The sequence below is a fragment of the Strix uralensis genome, chromosome 1 (genome assembly GCF_047716275.1).
Source record: "Strix uralensis isolate ZFMK-TIS-50842 chromosome 1, bStrUra1, whole genome shotgun sequence".
Classification (NCBI taxonomy): domain Eukaryota; kingdom Metazoa; phylum Chordata; class Aves; order Strigiformes; family Strigidae; genus Strix; species Strix uralensis.
The window spans coordinates 60,516,146-60,534,250 of record NC_133972.1 but is presented as its reverse complement, the minus strand read 5'-3'; the positions used below and the strand labels follow the sequence as shown (position 1 = coordinate 60,534,250).

At 36.2% G+C, this 18,105-nt stretch overlaps 1 protein-coding gene across 2 annotated transcripts in view; it reads right to left on the bottom strand.

The window, feature by feature from the left end:
- The window catches only part of VIPR2 (vasoactive intestinal peptide receptor 2), a 62,704-nt gene that overhangs the window by 9,342 nt on the left and 35,257 nt on the right, over positions 1–18,105 (bottom strand). For both annotated transcript variants that reach the window (XM_074868386.1, XM_074868395.1), the window contains exons 5-10: positions 16,523–16,620; positions 12,006–12,147; positions 8,923–9,073; positions 7,954–8,014; positions 6,556–6,625; positions 1,182–1,273 (exon numbers count right to left, since the gene is read on the bottom strand). In XM_074868386.1, coding sequence (XP_074724487.1) covers positions 1,182–1,273; positions 6,556–6,625; positions 7,954–8,014; positions 8,923–9,073; positions 12,006–12,147; positions 16,523–16,620 — 614 coding nt within the window. The remainder of the gene's footprint in view (positions 1–1,181; positions 1,274–6,555; positions 6,626–7,953; positions 8,015–8,922; positions 9,074–12,005; positions 12,148–16,522; positions 16,621–18,105) is intronic.

The window sequence follows — 18,105 nt, the reverse complement described above, 5'->3', positions numbered from 1 at the left end:
AGACAAAATATTCTTCTCTGTATTTTAGAAGATGCATATTGAAAAATGAGCCTTCTAGACCTTTAATTTGCTCTGTAGATGCAGTATTTCTTGAGGAAGTTAATCTACTGTTCCCATGGGTATCGGCTAAAGACCATCCAATCCAAACTTAATCAGGCAATCAAACGCTAAAAGCAAAGAATTCACAGGGCTGAATAATGAAGGACAAGGTGGCTATTAATGAACATGTTACACTATGAAGCACTACAGTAAACTGTGAAAAATTATGAGGCTTATACGAAGGGAGTGCCTTGTTTTCATAAAATACATAAATAACACATGGAAACAAAGTTCCTGTCACAAGAAGTAAACTTGAGGGGATTTCCTGCCCATAGGTTGGTCATTGTGCTAAATAATAATGTGGCAGCTGCATAATTTCATCTAGGTTGATTTGGTTCTCCCACATGTTTAGCCAATTCAAGCAGCAAACACAAAGAAGGACCCTTGTAGCTCTACGCAGCAAATGTCAATCTAGTCGTGTTGCCTCTTCCATCACTTTTTGCATCAAATGTGTCACGTTGTTTAAAAAACACATAAAGTCCTAGTTCTCTTGTCTTTCACAATATGCTTTACTTTAGCGCACCATGTTTTATTTGCTTTTAGGACAGAAATTCAGTATTTTTTTCAATGAAAAAAAGGTGTTATCCAGGTGCACATTTTCAAAGGCCACTTGCATATTTTGAATTTTCAGTGTTCATGTTAGGTTTTGTCATTGAAATACCATATTAACATCCTAAAGTGTCAATCTCAGTGTCTGTATCTAGGTTTTTAAAATAAGACCTACTACAACAGAGTCTTGATTTTGGATTACAGTATCCAGGAGCTATTATAATAAACAACAAAAACTGATATGGCAATATAATAAAAAACAAATCCAATTTTAGCAATGTATTTAAATTGCCCCTCAACATTCCTTGATTCTAAAGCTGTGGAAACAATGGATGTTAGGATTTGATGTTCAAACCAAAACACAAAAGAAGAATGCCTAAACAGAAATGAAGTTGATTTTCCTCTAGAAAAATAAACCACATCTAAAAGTATGTCTGAATTAAACGTAATTCTAGTATCACAGCAATTGTTGGTAGCAGGATTCAGCAGAGATTATTTTGATTCTGTATATAATATCTAAAAATATGACTCACTTGTACTGTGACTGGTCATTTCCCCCAACATCTGGAGATCTTAACTTCTGCAGTAAGATTCTTATAATACTAACAAAAAGTATAAAATTCACCTGCAAAGAAAACAAATATAATGGTTATTTCTGACTTCTCCACTCAATACACAGCTTATCAAGTCAGACAAACCAACTCAGCAGTGGGTGTTCTGCACCTCCTGCCAGAACACATCAAGCTCTACACTATCAAACCTATTGTGTATTTTCTGCCTTCACTAGGTTTGTTACGTCCTGCACACCTCTGCATGGCCACCAGTTCTAGACTGGCTGGAAAAAGCCTTTGAAAGCCCCAGTTGTCAGAAATGCCCTCCTTCCAAAATCTCAGCTGAAGACAGGTTACCTGGCAGGATGAGACATCAGATGTGATTTGATGCAATCAAGCATTGTTCTAAATTGTCACATGGATTCACGACTGGAAGCCCAAAGGAAAAGGTGAGTCCCATACACAGTTTTGACCCTCTCTTGCCTCTTGACTTAACTTTTAATATATCCTGTCTGAATTAGGGGAAGAGAAGTTGATTGCACAGGTGATCTGTACACTCCAATTGAGCATAGAAAGGGCCTCTCACTAGTATCTGTCTGTCTTGGGTACTGATGCAGACATTATCACTGAAGGAACTGAATCCTTGCAGTCTAATTCTCGTGACAGCCCTCTGAGATAGAACAGTAGTATTATTTTATTTCCTAATTTAGTTCACAGAAAGGCACTTGCATAAAAAAAAGTTATGATCAGACCCTGATAAATGTAAAAAATTGAAGTATAAAACTCAGCAGATCCTAAGTCTCACTCCCATTATTTCTTCACCCTTGTCTTTTGGAATCTTGTGTTCACCAGCCCTTCTGGTGCTGGATTGTTTGATGCGGTCTAGAAAACCGTACACTAAGTATTGCATGCTCATACTACAGTGAGGGAACACTTGGAATCCACACCTTCACAGCAACAAGATGAGCTAAAAACTACAGCTACAGCTACATAAACAACCAGCTGTATCAAATGAACGCACTTTAGAAGAAATAGACCTAGAGAAAAATTCGTACCACTGTGAAAATGAGCATTTTTTATTGTTTTTAACTAACCCATCCCAAAGCCCAAAATCAGGAGGCTGGGTACCCAATCAGACAGTGCCTGCCTCACTGCTATAAACCTTCAGTCTCTGCCTTGATCTATTGCCGGAACTCTTCTTTTTCCAGTCTTAACAATTTGGCTGTAAACTTCTCAAGTTCAATGAATTTTTGTGTCTTCTCTGACATACCCGGTACAATTTGTGATGTTAATAAATAAACTATGATCATAGCAACTGCATGCCCTTCTGTATTTAATATTTTGTTGAAAATGACAGGTGAAGGGAAGTGACAGGAACTGACAGGGATTTAAAAAAATAGGAAAATTAAATCTAGTATTTTTTTAAAAATAATAAAAAAATGTTAGAAAATATAGGCCTTTACTGAACTGAACATACATTTTTCAGGCAGATGATGACTTAGAATTTTTGCTTGATGCAAGTCTCCTATAAAAGCAACAGGCAGAAGCCTGTAATTGCTTATTGTATCTACAGATTTACCACAGCAGTGTACAGATGAAGGGATATACATTTAGCTTGTCATATTCACTGGAGCTAGTATTAGTGGACAAGGAGAGAGCTTCCATTTCACTGTATATTTGTTAGCCACAAAATAGGAGAAGGAAAAATCTGTATTCTGTATTTGCAAAGGGATTGGCAGAATAACTTCTTGTTCTTCACAGGCATCCCTAGTTTCTATTGTAACAGAATACACTGTCATACATTTGGTTTCTGAAACATCAAATCATCTGCAAAGCTACAATCAGGTGACTCACATTCTTGACTGACATTCATGTATTACTTTTAAGTCTGTTTTCAAACACACACCTTTCTGTCTGTAAGCATAATCTTGAATTAATGAAAAACATACATTCTTGTTTGGAGTTTGTAACAGTCCTTGGCACTACTGAGTTTGTAACTCCAGCCAGCTGAAACTGGGTAATAAGATCTAAAGGTGGCAACTGCCACTGACTTAGTACAGTGGAGAAAATTAATTTCTCTAAGATTATTGCTGAATTGATCATTTGTTAAAATCCTTTAGATTTAGAATAGTATGTTTCAATAAAATATGAAACAAGTAGTGCCCTGGAATTTTACTTTTAGTATCGTAGCTTTTCAGTCCCATAAAATTGTTTGAGCATAACATCTGTAAATAAAAGATAGAATATGTATACTGTTCAATGAACATCTAAGAACAGGAAAATGAGAAAATAATGTAAATGTAGAGAAACTGCAAGAGTGATGACAAATGATGCTTCTTTAGTGGAGTAACAGCAAGATGTTGCTGATAGCCTTTTTTACTGGTTCACTTCTGACAGTAAGATTTTGAGTCTAAATACATTGCCTCAGTATGTGTCATTTAAACTGTCTTAATGTTGTTTCTTTCTTGCTATTTAGTCCCTTACACTACCTGCAATGTGAGATAACAAGAGAAACATTTCTCAGTTACTTTGATGTGACAGAAGTATTGTTTCCACCTGAACACCACTCCTTCCCAAATGAGAGCAGTTTATGCAAGTGGAAGTATGGAGAAGGCAGCTGTGGAGGCATTTGCTTAATGGAGAACATGGGTAACACACATTAACTGGTTGGAATAGTCACCCCCAATTAAATATGTCTGCAATGTGTACAGCATGAAGTGTGGAAGCCTGTCAAATAACTTTCCTCAAGCCAAAATTGTCAGGAGATGCCAGGGAAGGTTTCTGACACACTGAATTAACTGAAGCCATTCCCACTTTGAGAAGTGACTTCAGAACCTGCTCTCACAACACTGTTTACTGCTGGATAATAACCTTATAGAAAGTATAATCTTCTAAGCAGTGTAAATGTTTGGAGTTAACACAGAAATCAATGGAAGAGAGTGAATATGGCATGAAGACTGAGTGGACTTCCTATTAAATCTAATGTGGTTAAACCATTGTTCCTTAAAACCTTTACTTGATTTCCTCCTTTCAGAAGTATATTCATGGCAACATTCTCACAGTCAGGCTCTATTCTACTCTTCTTTTCTTCACTCTTCTTCCTCTTCTTAAAGATTTTCAATATCAGCCATGCTCTGGGCTTTCTTTATGCCATTACATAAGACAGTCAATGAGAGCTCTCAGCTTAGGTGTTCTGCTCCTTTATTTTCCTGAAATTCAGCTTCTTTCAGAGTTTTCCTGTGTTCACCTCACTGACTTAACACAGATGTCCTTCCTACTACTGAAGCCATTTGTTATTGCTGGTCATCTTTGTTACCATTCTCTGCAAATCTTCCAGTCTTCCTACATTCCTGAGCAGACTGAAGGCACTGTGTGAGTGAGTACATCGTTGAGAAACATCATGGCTCTTTCACGCCACCTATCCAAAGAACTTGCAATGATCTATTTTCATTGCTGAATGGCAGGCGCGCTGACGTCATTATTCAAAGATTTGAATCTTTAACTTCTATTTTTTCTGAAGGTAACAGGAAATGTTGGGGCTTATCATGGTGTACGTATATTGAAAATTACGTTCTCGTGAATGTAGTGTTTTTCACTCATCAAATACCAATTTTATGTGACATTTCATTAGCTTCTCTTGCTCTATGACTGCACGCTCTACTTTGCACAGCAGTAAGTTTGCGTAGCACCCTAGCTGCCACAATGAAAGTGCTGGTTGTAGTTCAATGTTCCAAAAAGATACATTACTTATCCAGCAGAAAAGGGTGAGTATCTCTGCTTTTATAACTTCTTTTCACAGCTTAACTTCCCAAATGCAAAATGTAGTTGATCAACCAGCTGAAGAATCATCTAATCAGAGAAGTACATAGCTTCATTCAGTAGAGACTGCAGAATCACTTGGCCATCTTTAGTTGCTCTCATCCCTAAAACATGCAGTTTAAGAGAAGAAACATATCTGGAAGGAGCCAGCAGATCCTAAACATGTGCACCTGGCAAGCCAAAAAAGGTCATCTGCAAAATGTTTCCCTATATCTTACAGTCCCTTTGTATCAAATCAGTAATAGAACCATTAAAAAAAAAAAAAAAAAAGAAAAAAAAAAGAAAAAAAGAGAATGACATTTCCTTTGCCTCAAACAGTGATTCTGGTCACCTTTTGTGATATACTGGACTTTTGCTGACTGACTAGTACTCCATTTTCTTAACTCACAACTCATTTCCCAGCCTTTGCTAAGATCCAGCTGCAATTCAAGTCTGCCAGTGAGCACTTGGATAACTTCTGTTTCCAGGTCTAGGACTTCTTTGGAAAAGCACTGCTTTCTGTTAAAACTGAACATCCAGAGAACAGACTCATCTTTCTGTAAACCCCAGGTGGTTTGTTTTGCTTTTAACTTTCAGCACATTTTCTTCATTCTGGACCATCCCCCATTCTCCAGTTCCTTTGAGGTACATGTATTCTCTTCATGCTGTAGTTCTGTTGCATGCTCATTTCCTCATATCATAACACATCTCTTCTGTGAGTCCTTACCTTATGTCATTTCACACATGTGCCTACCCTGCTTTCTCTTTAAACACTGCAGAATTCACTCTGATGATGATGATAGGAAGTTCTCTCAAAATGATCTTCAGAAGGCACAGACTGAAAGGCAAGCCCAAGCGCAATGTGGAATCTTGAAATCTTATGTAATCTAATAACACCCTAATTTTTCTGACTAAAATGTTAAAAAAAAAGTAAGTATATCTGAAATGTATTCATTTGCACTGTGACCGTTTTCAGAAATGGACATATAACCCTATTATATTATGCCCAAAGTTAATTACACAATCATCACAGCAAACAGGAATTTTATTATGATACTCCAATAATACTAATGAGTTCCACATAGGAAAATCCCCATGAAACATTCTCAAATGGTATTCTTTTGCAAATACTTCATCTTCAATATATATTTCAGTAGGGTACCAATTAAAGAAAGATATACACAGCCACAGTTTTTTATGGCTGCAATAATATCAGAATCTCAATTGCGGGGCTACCTATTTACACGCAAAATCAAATCTGCAATTCATTGAAAAGTATAATTAGATTCTTGCTTCCCCCAGGCTCATAAACAGGAGAGATGTTAGAGAAAGAACAACATACAAATAAAAGCAACTGCTCATTTAATAGGAGGCAGATAAATTTAGAAGGCTACAAATTTTAATGGCCTTGGCATCTGTTTAACATTTCTCCTACACTGCAATTTCTTTTCATTAAAGTGGAATTCTTGCCTATCTGTAACTAGCAATAAAGAATAATGGCTATATGCACTGTACAATGCTGAACTGATCTATAATTCATGCTTCAAAGTTTACTTACTATAATAGAAATTAAAATTGGTATTCGTATAACCCACCAGGGACCACCATGCTCATTTGTATCCCAGCAACTATAAAAAAAAGGGAAAATGATGTTGACATTAATATCATCTGGCAAGCAAGACATATGAGGAGAAGTATTTCTTATATACAAGTCAAAGCACAGTAAAATAATGTCTGTTCTAGCCTAGAATTTGGCAGTCAATCTTTTTCTGCTTTTAATTTTATTTTCCTGGTTTTAATATGCATATTCAAATCAGCTAAAACATAAGGCACACTAGACTGTACCATCTCACATCATGGAGGACGTTGGCCTTTAGGGAAACCAAGCTTAGTTTCACTTTGTGTAAGGACACTTTTCCAACAAGCGCTTAACACCAGCCTCTGGGTAGCAGGAAGAGCTAAAGCAACTGACAGATACAATTGAAATTACATTATTCCTTGCGGGATATTTAGGTTACAGCTGACTGGTTTAGAAAAATGTGAGACTGAACCTGAAACTTTGTCTGAAAAACTGAAAATTTAGTTTTCACTATGGTATCAGCACTTTTGGTCCAAATACTCTGAGAATAAGTACTCTGAAAGATTAATCTTAAGCAAGGGCAATACCCTTCAGAGTTCCTCTAACTGTGATCATAATGACAAAGGAAAAGGGTGTTAGCCTTCAGTTTAGATGTTAGAGGTCTTGCAAATAAAACTTAGAAATCATGTAGGACATGATTTTTCAGTTTAATTACTGAATCAATAAAATATTAGTCAGGCTGAAAAAAAGGAGTGTGAAAACTGTTTGTCCCACCAGCTAGGAATGCTCTCCCATTCCTTGGGACCAGCAGAAGCAGCAAGTCTTATCTTCCTACAAAATTCTTATCTCAGTTCCCCTTCCCATGCCAGGACTCAGGCCTAGCTCCAGTTAGTCATAGTCTTAGTTGACTACATGCATCTTACATATGTCTACATCACAGTGTTTCACTTCTGGGAATGTAATTTAGATATACACAAAGATATCTAGATTTCAATATTTTGAGTTGCTAGTTAGCAAATTAGAATGCCTAGCATCTTACTGCACTGTATTGCAGCACTGAACCCCAGGACGCCCACTGCTATTTTAAGTATTAATTTGAGTTCCAAAGCAGATATAGCTCTAAATGTGGGTCTCAAGGGGTAACATTAGTCATAATCTATCTCTGCCTTCAGAGTTTTTCAAATAAACAGCAAGCATAAACATCATGCTGAAGTGCTCCAAAGCACCTGTTCCTTTATTGCCATACCTGAAATTTCAGTTCTGCGGTCATCCCCGTCAGAACAGCAAACTGCCTTTGTGTGAACACCACCATATCCAAGGCAAGGATTGTATTGACACAGTTGGAGGCTTTAAGCTTTCTCTCCCCTGCACACTTACCCAGTGTCCTCTAAAATGATCCGTGTCACTGTCCACGTAATAATGAATATGGTAGGAATTCCTGAAAAAGGATGATTAGAAAAGTATAAGTCCACAAAAAAAAAAAAAAAAAAAAAAAAAAAAAAGTTCAGCCTGCTAGTAACCAATTATTCCCCAAATATAAGCATACAGTAAACAGTTTAGTGAATGGATGGAGAGGCCCATCTGATGAGCTACATGATGTAAGCAATGTATTACAAACAAAGACTGCAGGGAAGAGGGTTTATTTCTTATAAAAATGCAGCCGTAATGACTAATACACAAAGAACATGCCTTTCTTAGGTTTCTTTCAAGCTGTCAGAGTGACCTACAGGGAGACAGATACAAGTTATGCATTCCCAATGCACTTCCAAGGACTACACTATAAAACTGAAGTGTAAATCATTTCATAAGGAACCATTCCCCCACACATTCCCATTTCCCAGCAATACCTAAATGTTTTATGACCACCTATTACTGGAAGCTTTGAGGTGCTCTGTATAAATATCTTTGCACTTTCTGGAAATGAAAGGAATACATGTATTTAAAACCAGATGGACAATATTATTGGGCTTTTCAAAAAGGCAAATAGTATAGCATAGCCTGTGGATGTGTAGATAAACTTTCTTTTTCCTCCCAGATTAGGACAGCCTGAATCACATGTTATGTGGTAGCAGTCCTTGTACCATCCTATATCCTGAACAACTCCTGGGCATTGTGCAGACTGGCACCAGTCAGAGCCATGCCAAGGAACAAGCTAGCAGTTATGCTTCAGCAGTTTTGTGCCCCCTCTCTCCCACGGCTGTAACCTGTGCTGGGGCTGAATTGAGGAACTAGTGAGTCTGGGGAGTCATTCAACAGAAACAGCAGGACAGCCTTGGTATGAAATACTGAACCTGTACATTCATACAGAAAAAAAGAATATTATTGGAAGATGTTTTAAGTTCTTACCCCATCCAATCAGCAGGTAGATTGTGAAGTGTCTGTTGGGGGAGAATATTAGCACAAGGAGGATGTGGAGGTAAAGTCCTTCAACTAACAGCCAGTAAAAGTTTGCCATAACACCATATTGAAAAAACACCAAAATAGCCTTGCAGCCCACCTGAAATATGAGAATAAGGATCAAAGTTGTTGCAGGAAAGATGCTGTATTACTCTGTTATTAATATATCTTATAGGATTTAACTCTGCATGTAATAATAGTAACCCAGATCCCGTAGAGATTTTTTTTATTCAGTCAAGCAAACTGAGACATTATAAATGTTGCTGCATATATAAAAAGAAAATTAATTATATAAAACTTATTTAGATGGCTCTCATAGCAAATTCAGTCAGAAATTTTAAAAACTTCATAGCACAAATATTGTAAAAGGTTGTGGTTATCAATAAATGCACACATTTGTAATAGTTAATAAATGGCTATTAGATCAAATGATCATCTACTAGGTGGCTAATAAATATATTAAAATCCCAGCTGGCTTCCTAACATAATAAAAATTAACAAAGAAAGTGCTTTATGAATTTTTCAAGGCTAAACGGGAAACTGAGTGAAAAATATAACTTTACATGAAAGTAGACTTAGAAGAAAAAGTTGACTGGACTTTTAAAAATAATGTTTTCCCTTTAGAAAATGCTTCAGTGTTTCTTAATTAACAAAACACACATGCATGTATCATAAAATGAAGTTCCAATATACTTATAGTCTGTGTGCTGCTCTTCAGAATTAATTTTCAAATGTCTGTGAGGCTGATGTTCCACAGTGCTGGCTGCTGCTACTTTGGTACTTCCCAGCAGCAATCTGGGATGCGAGAATTGAACACAAAAATGTTTCTGCTGAGACTGAGCTGAGAAATGTGATGATATGCTGAATGTAACAGACTAAACAAAATGAACTAAATAAAACTTCTAGTTTCTGCCTGCTTTACGCCCTTCCTCATTTTAAATACCCTCCATACCTCCACTGTTTCTGTTAAAATTCCAAGTACACCAGATACTTAAGTAGGTAACTTACTCATTTAGTGACTGATTCCTCTGTCTAAACATAGGTGTCTATTATGAAGTGAGATGCCCTCAGGGACCCCAGTTACCAGCTGCTAAACCAGAAGTGCATAGACTTCCTAGAGATACTTCTTTGTATTCATCAGCCCCTTGTGGTGTCTCAGATATCTCAGTGCATCCCAAGCAACACACAAGCCCACATTTATGCCTGTGTACATGCCTATAAAACGAAGTAAGAGCCCAAAGGCTTGAATTAATTTCACCTAATTTTAGCTGCCTACAAACAAGGTTTCTGGTGAAAGCTAGCCACCTACTAGCCGACTAGCTCCTTATACAGCTCATGAAGAGAGACAGGCATATCCAGAGAAAGGCTTAAAGCAGATGAGATAAACTGTCCAGTGAGAAAGACAGAAGCCCAGAGAAACAGCTTAGTCCAGTCATCTTGTTTGGTAAAACTAATCTTACCTCTGGACTTTGTATCCACTGAAGAGATATTCATTGCAGACCAGTAATGGGCCAGAAAATTTAATATGGAGAAAATTAAACATTTCAAAACACAAGTTGAAATTTTTTTTATGCTTATGACTACTTACAACCAGATTAGCAGTCAAAGTCTAAAATTTTTGTAATCTCTTTTAAATTCCAAGACTCCCCTGTATTATATTCTTGATTTACATACCAGAACCCCACATCAAAATATCTTCCCTTCCTCCTGCAGCTAATCCTGTATCAGGTGTATTTCCAGAAGCTGAACAGTGAAGGTATCTGTCAGTAAAGAGTCAGACAGAATTATGGCTCTGTGCCATTCAGATCCAGAACCTAGTTACATTGCATTTTGAATTGTGTGCTTTTAGACATCTGCATGTGCAGCAGAACTGTGGAACATCACACACGTGACAAAAGGGGTAAACCCTGCGTGCTGTTACATAAGAAAGGTAGCATCCAGGCAATGCAACACAAAAGAGCCTTGCCAAGCTGGTGTCAGATCAACCCACATATAATGCAACAGAAACTACTCAACAGTCCGTACAACTGGACATATTCAAACAGGAAAGTATGAGCCTCTGCAGCCAAGAATAACGAGAATAAAGTAGTATTTTGAGGGTCTGCTGATGAATTTTTCAAGGACCTAAGAACCTTTGATTACCCCTGGCAGACTGCCTACTAACTACTTTGCCTACTTAGGGTCTACTAACTCAGAGCTTATTTGTCTTCATTATAAATGAAGACTACTAAAGATTACTAATTCATACATACAGCTTGGTAGTCACTGCTAAGAACTTTATGCTTTGGGACAATATGGCTTCATCAATATAAAAATATCTTCCCTCCATTTTTTTTCACAAGCTTAAACTGCAGTAAATTAAATTCAGAAGGTATTCAGCAATATCTGTAGGGTTCTTTTGCAGCACTTTTGACTGAAACAACAGCGGCAGAGAATGGGGAATATCATAGAGTGGTCAGTCTTTTAACAGCAAGACTTGAGATTTTTTTAACCCCCGTGTATGAAAATGGAGTAAACGTATTAGCTTGCCAAGAACGCAGATGACAACACTTTGGTCATTGCCAGAAAGTACAGAGGAGTTAATATTTAATTAATACTACTAACATTTAATTCCTTGACTCATTTCTCTCCCTCCATTGATACCTGTCCAGTTCCTGGACCCCTGATAAAGCTGCTGGAACATTTCCAGACAAGCTGCCTTTAATCGTTCCCAGCTGATGGTACTCCTGTTTGTCCTAAACTCTCCCAGCTGATTAATGCAGTGGCCGTATTTATTCTGAGCTAGAGCTGGTGATGACATGTTTTGGCAGATGATGTTGTCCCTTCATGAACATGCAAACCAACATTAAGTTCTGTTACTCGTGCTGCAACCTTCTTTCTCTGGTTACTTCTAGGAGACCATTTTACTGGCCATTGTATTCTCTACAGAATTGTCTACACTGACAGCTTGATATTCCTAAATATTTAAAGGGATCAGGGAGGAAAATTTAGTGACAACAGTATTATACCAGGTAGCAAATGAAGTTTATTACCCATGAGGTTTGATCCTCTGGACAGTGAGCTGTGTTGGAGCTGGAATAGAGAATATCATCCTTGACTAGAACAGAGATTGCTCTTAGAATGAAAGAGAGGAACAGGTTCAGATGGATGTAGTTCCGAGTACAATGAAGTTTTCTAAGAAGAGATTTAAAAACAGGCATTTTAGATTTCGAGACAGAAAGCTCTTGAAATACTTCTACTACTCTCTGATCATTTCTTAGTATTATGAACCTTAAGTAAGAGCCTACCCTTTCTTCCTCTGTCATATTCTCAGTGCTGCCTTGCTGTTTTCTTTTATCATCATCACCCACATCATCATTATAGGCTGTCCAAAATATACAAATAAAGTATTTCATACTCCTTTTCACTATCACAGACCAAAAGATCCCAGTGGTATTTGTCCCAGACTTTAACATACGCTGACAAAAACCACAGATTATTATATCCTTCTGTGTGTGCACTCATCCTAGTGTTTTTCTTGCAATTAAAACTCTGATTATCCTACATTTTAGATGGTCTCACCTATTATTTTTTGGTTTAATTTTTTATTTCACTTCTGCATTTTTCTATATAATGGCTTTTCATCCTGTGATGTGAGTGTATGCAGGAACAATTTAAAAATGCATTCAAAACATCACATTTCCTATTCTTTCTATCCAATGAGAGGCAAAACTTCTCTTCTTCAGTCCAGCAGCCATGTGAAAGCCTGACAAACAACAAATTAAATATTTCAAGTAAGTGAATGAGTGCTCAGGGGAAACAAGTTATAAACTGAGGGTTTTTCACTTAAAAGAACATTCCCTTCAAGATCTTCTTATTTAACAGAATTTTTTTACAGCAAATCCCCAGAAACCAAACTGCTAAGAGGTTTTTTTGGTCAAAACCAGCACCTTGAACTGCACCTGGAAATAAGCCAGAAGCCTGGGCATTTTAGCAAGTACGAGCAATGAAAGAACGAAGATGCAATAGGATGCTATGGTGGTGTGCAGTGGCAGCTTCCAAGTAGTCTTCACATTTTTATTTTTACCAAAGAACACTAAATAATCCATTCTGAAACTACTAAAGCAAGGACAGTTACAGTGACTGTAGGGAAATAAATAACAGATCCACGTGGCTAGCTCCATGTGGCAAAGGACATAAAACCAGGCTGAGCTTAAAGCAGTTGTCAAAACCCCAGTAATTTCTGTGATTATGCATGTCCTTTGCTGAAACAGGTTCTGAGAAAAACTGCAATACTCCTATTATGTTGGACTGCATCGTATGTTCCTATGGAATTCAGAGATACGTGCAAGCTGCAAATGGGAGGAAAATATTTTTCTTGAGTAACTAATTTAGATGATTAGTTCTTCATTCCATTCAGTAGCTGAAATAATAAATGTTGCATATATACAAAGCTGTCAAACCAATATTTTGTGGGTAGTGGGCAAGGAAGTATTTTTTCTGAGATATGTATAATGATTCAGAACAAAAAAGAAATGCTGTTCTTTAACAATGAAATAAAAGCTATCATGCTTATTCCTTTGATATGACTACCTCATGATACAAAACTACCATGTGAGGAACATTTACAGACAATACACATGAAAGCACATCCTACAGAAATGATGGAGATTCATATTTTTCTCCTTGGTAACACATATCAGAGAAACGTGAGATTTTTGGAAAGTTTTGTTATACAGGAGTAACCCTGAAGGAAGTATAGTAAGATCTATAGTAATACCTAGAACGTCAGTGTTTTGTAGAAATATGCTGTTCTACAATTTCTTTTCACTGTGAGTTGGAACAAACCCACATTTTTAAAAATATCTGAAAAGTACTATTTATTTTCAATCATTATGATTTCCACTTTTCTAAAGCTTTATGATATATTAAAACTTAGACATTCAAAATGAAGAAATAGAAACTTACATTCTAAAAAGGGTAAAGCAACTTCTTTTGACTAAATCAAAATTATTAGCTTTGCTGTTTATAAATTAAGTTTGCAGAAGCAAGAATGTGCTTGACAAATTGGCAACCTCCAACAGGAAAATAGTGTGCCAGAAAGTTACCAATTAGCTTTAACTATATTAAGCATATAGAATATTATGTGGGGAGTGGCACCATAGTAACTTGAAAAATGCTGTCAGCTTAGTCTGGCAAGGTATTTAGAGATATTCACATTTTATGTCTTTGTTTTGAGATTAAAAGATTGCCAGATATAAAATCCTTTCCTTTTGCAATGCTTCTAAATGTGTCCTGTACAGACACTAATAATGGGAACCCATATAATGTTTCTGTAAAGATTGAAATCAAGTTCAGTTCTTTGGAAGAAATGCAAACCAGAATATTGCAACTGCATGGAAACTTTCAGAAACAACTCTCTTTTTGCCTTTTATTCACTTATAGCTGATATTGTGAACAACAGCAAAATCCTGAGGCTGTATCTGTTCTGCCAGACAGTACATAACAATATATAATAGACTGCAGAAGTCAAGTTGTAATACCTAAAAAAAAAATTCCACTTCCTTGTCATGAATACATTATCTATAATTTAATTAACCTCCACATTAGTCCATGTTTTCTTTCCTTAAAAATACTGCACATATTCAAGATTAAATGCCACACAATTTGAAGCATACATATAAAAATCCAGCAATGTACAGTTTTAATAATCTCTTGTGTTATTAATATCCAGAGTTCAAATCCTAATCCTGCTGGATGAAATCAGGATTTTGACAGCCCTACTGCATTAGTAACTTCTGATTTTTACCTCACTACTTAACCAGTGAATCTCCTTTAGATAGTTTCACTTAGAACAGCTGTTCTTTGCTCTCCTTTTTAAACACAGCAAGGTGAAAGTTTGCTGGTTACATTCAAAGGTGAATGTGTTTCAGGGGTGAGTGACTGATCTTTATAAACAGTATATTGACATTCCCTATAAAGAACCCTGGTACCTTTCAGGGCAAAGTATGTTTCTTGGATAGGGGGTGTTACCAGCTGAGTAGCAAAGAGTTAAAACTTTCAGAAACATTCTTATTTTCCAAACTCGGTCACTAAAAATTACCATAACATATGGGATGCCCTACAACATGTCTGAGAGACAGACAGACATACACACATAGCCATTTGCATTCACTTCTATTACTGATAATTTACATTTGCTTCAGCTGCAGCCTTCCATAATAACTGGCTGCTTGCTATGTGCTTAGGAAACTATATACAGAACAGGGTGTTTTTAAAACTTATCTGTGTTCGTAATTCAACTGACTAGGTCAGGAGGCTCCTATGCTTCCTGTAGGTAACAGAAACAGGCTTCTTTATGGGGAGACTTAGAAGTCCTGATGTTCCCCCCGAAAAAAAAAAAAACAACTTTGGGTCTTTCCACTGACTCAAAGAGAGATTGGGGAGTTCTCAACTTGGATATTTAAACTGAAGGTTTTGAGTACACCTCTGAAATTCTTGATCTGTTTGTTATAACTGACTTCTGGTGATGGACAACATTCAGATGTCTGTAACACTCTGTCTTAAACATGTTACTAGGTTTTAGCAGTTTTGAAAATGCACAATCTACCTGTAGCATTTTTTGGTAGAAAGAAGATAACCGTGACTCAATTAATTTTCAAAGATATTAAAAAATATAATTGTGGGTGATATATCTGTTCGAATAGTCTTTGAATATATAAATATTGAGAAAATTTGATGGCAGACTAAAAGCCTTACAGAACTTGCCATCAGAGGAATGAGGCTCTGACAAACAACAGGCTGTTCTCTACAAATTATGTGTACTTCTTTTCTACCAAATCTGAGAGATGCATTTTCTTGTTTTTCTTGGTGCAGTGGAACAGAAAAGTGTGAAGTTTATGATGGAGAATATAAAGGCTATCCTATTAGACAGCTAGAAGTGATACATAAAGGCATGAAAGTGGAGAGAGTGAGAAAAGCTATGATACTGATAATTCCATTTTGCAATTTCTTTTACCAGTTGGAGATTGCTTTCAATCTAGATAATTCCCAGAAATTAGACAAAACCAACAGACAGTACTGCCTTTCCTAACACTGCCTAAAAAAACCACTGCAACCTCAGCACTACCCTTCAGTGCAATTATCCATACCTTTACAACCCTACTTGGAGTAATTAACGATTACCTTCGATTATAGCACTCCTGAAGACCACTCAGAAGCTTCTGCAAAATATGGCTGCCCACTTGTCCAGTGTTGAGACCAGCATCCTACTAATTTTCAAGAGCAATTCAAGGTGTCAATTTTAATAATCGAATAGAAAATGCTTTATATAATCCATTCCTAAAGGACTATTCTTTCTTCTGTGGGCTGTAATGTGTGTAAATTTGTAAAGTGCTTTGAAATTTTTTAACATGACTGGTGCTAGCAAAAATCAAGTTAGCATTACATTATTGTCAGCTGTTTAACTGAGAAAAGTGTAAAACTGATACATTCTCTAAATATCTGAGCAATCAGACAACAGTTAAAACCATCTCATCATTGTTCATGTTTACTCATGAAAAATACATACCTGAAAAGGCAAAGAATTATACTTCCTGTAGTAAGAGCAATCAGAGATACACTGTGTCCAAGGGTGTAAATTGCCTTCACCCTTACATAGAAGTTGACCTGCACAGAAAAATATATATGCAGAAACCACTTACTGATATGTAAAATTGACAGTGAAATGATATAATTTTCCATTAAATAGCTCTGAAGGCTAAATAAATAGCATTATTTTCACTCTTTGCTCTACAGTACCTGACGATAATGTTATATCTTTATTCCAACATGTTTTTGCAATGCAACATTTAAAGCCAATTGACCTTAGTAGAAAATTCAGCCTCAGGAACTCAAAACTGAGGCACACAAGCTGGTACAATTTCAGCTGATTATCCCATGTCAATGAGGTCAAAGAAAGTATCAGATTAATCAGCTTTCATAAACATAAACTGGGAAGAATGAGCCACAGTTTGAAAGAATGGATTATCTCTGAAAGAGGGAATCTTTCTCAGTCTTTCTGCTCTGGTGTACTTTGTAATGCATTTATACATGAGTTTAATTTTAAAGACATGTTTAAGTCTCATTAATTTCCTAATCTAAATGTTCAAATACTTTATTAAATTGTGACCCAAACAACCCTTTCCTTCTTTAGTAAAGTTATTTGTTAAAACTTGGAAAGGAAATTTTTCAACAGAGGAAAAGCAAACTGAAGTACACAGTCCACCGATTAACTGCAGTTATCTGTAAATTTACCAGCTACATATTACATTAAATCCTATTCTGAATGACAACATCAAAAAACAAAAAAAAAGCTAAATATTCTCAGCATTAAGATGCTTTTTCATTTATGCCTACAACAGTCATTAGACTGACATTATTTTCCACTCAAGCTAGATAAAATATTAAAGCTGTAAAGTTTTTTACTATGTTATGAAATTAAAGATTTTAATAGCAGTGTAGAATGTTCTATGTATAACAGACAGAATTTCAATATTTAGTGCACATGGTTATATCGCTCACCTTCTTGAAAAATATTTGCAAAAAGTAGCAAGGAAGCAATACTTTTAAATATAAATAAATAAAAATAATTAAATAAAAAATATAAACAAAGACAGAAAAAGGAAAAGTAAATCACTTAATATATTTATTTTTATAGAATTTAAAAGGTCAAGTAAAGAGATAACTTTAACAATCCTGATTCATGATGAAATTAGCTGGACATTCACTTAGCAAGTATCATACAGATATGGAAAAGACTAAATGAAATGTGAAATGAAATGAAGTATCTTGCAACTGTACTATTGTAGATATGGTTAGAGGGGAAAAATAAGGGAAACACAACTGCCATAGAGCTGAAACGTATTCATAGCAACTGTCATGCTTGTTAGGAGCTAGAAGTGGTATATGAGGTGTCACAGAAAGCAGAAATCTCTTTATTTAATTAGAGAAGTCAGCTGTGATGGTCTTTTTGACAACAGTCCTGACATTTTAGTATTTTGTTTGCTTTACATAATCATTTACTGCAGAGATAAAGAAGAAAAATATGGAGTTAATGAAAGTTTTCAGTGCCATTAGAATGACCGTAAGAAAGTTCCTCCAATAAAATGCTGA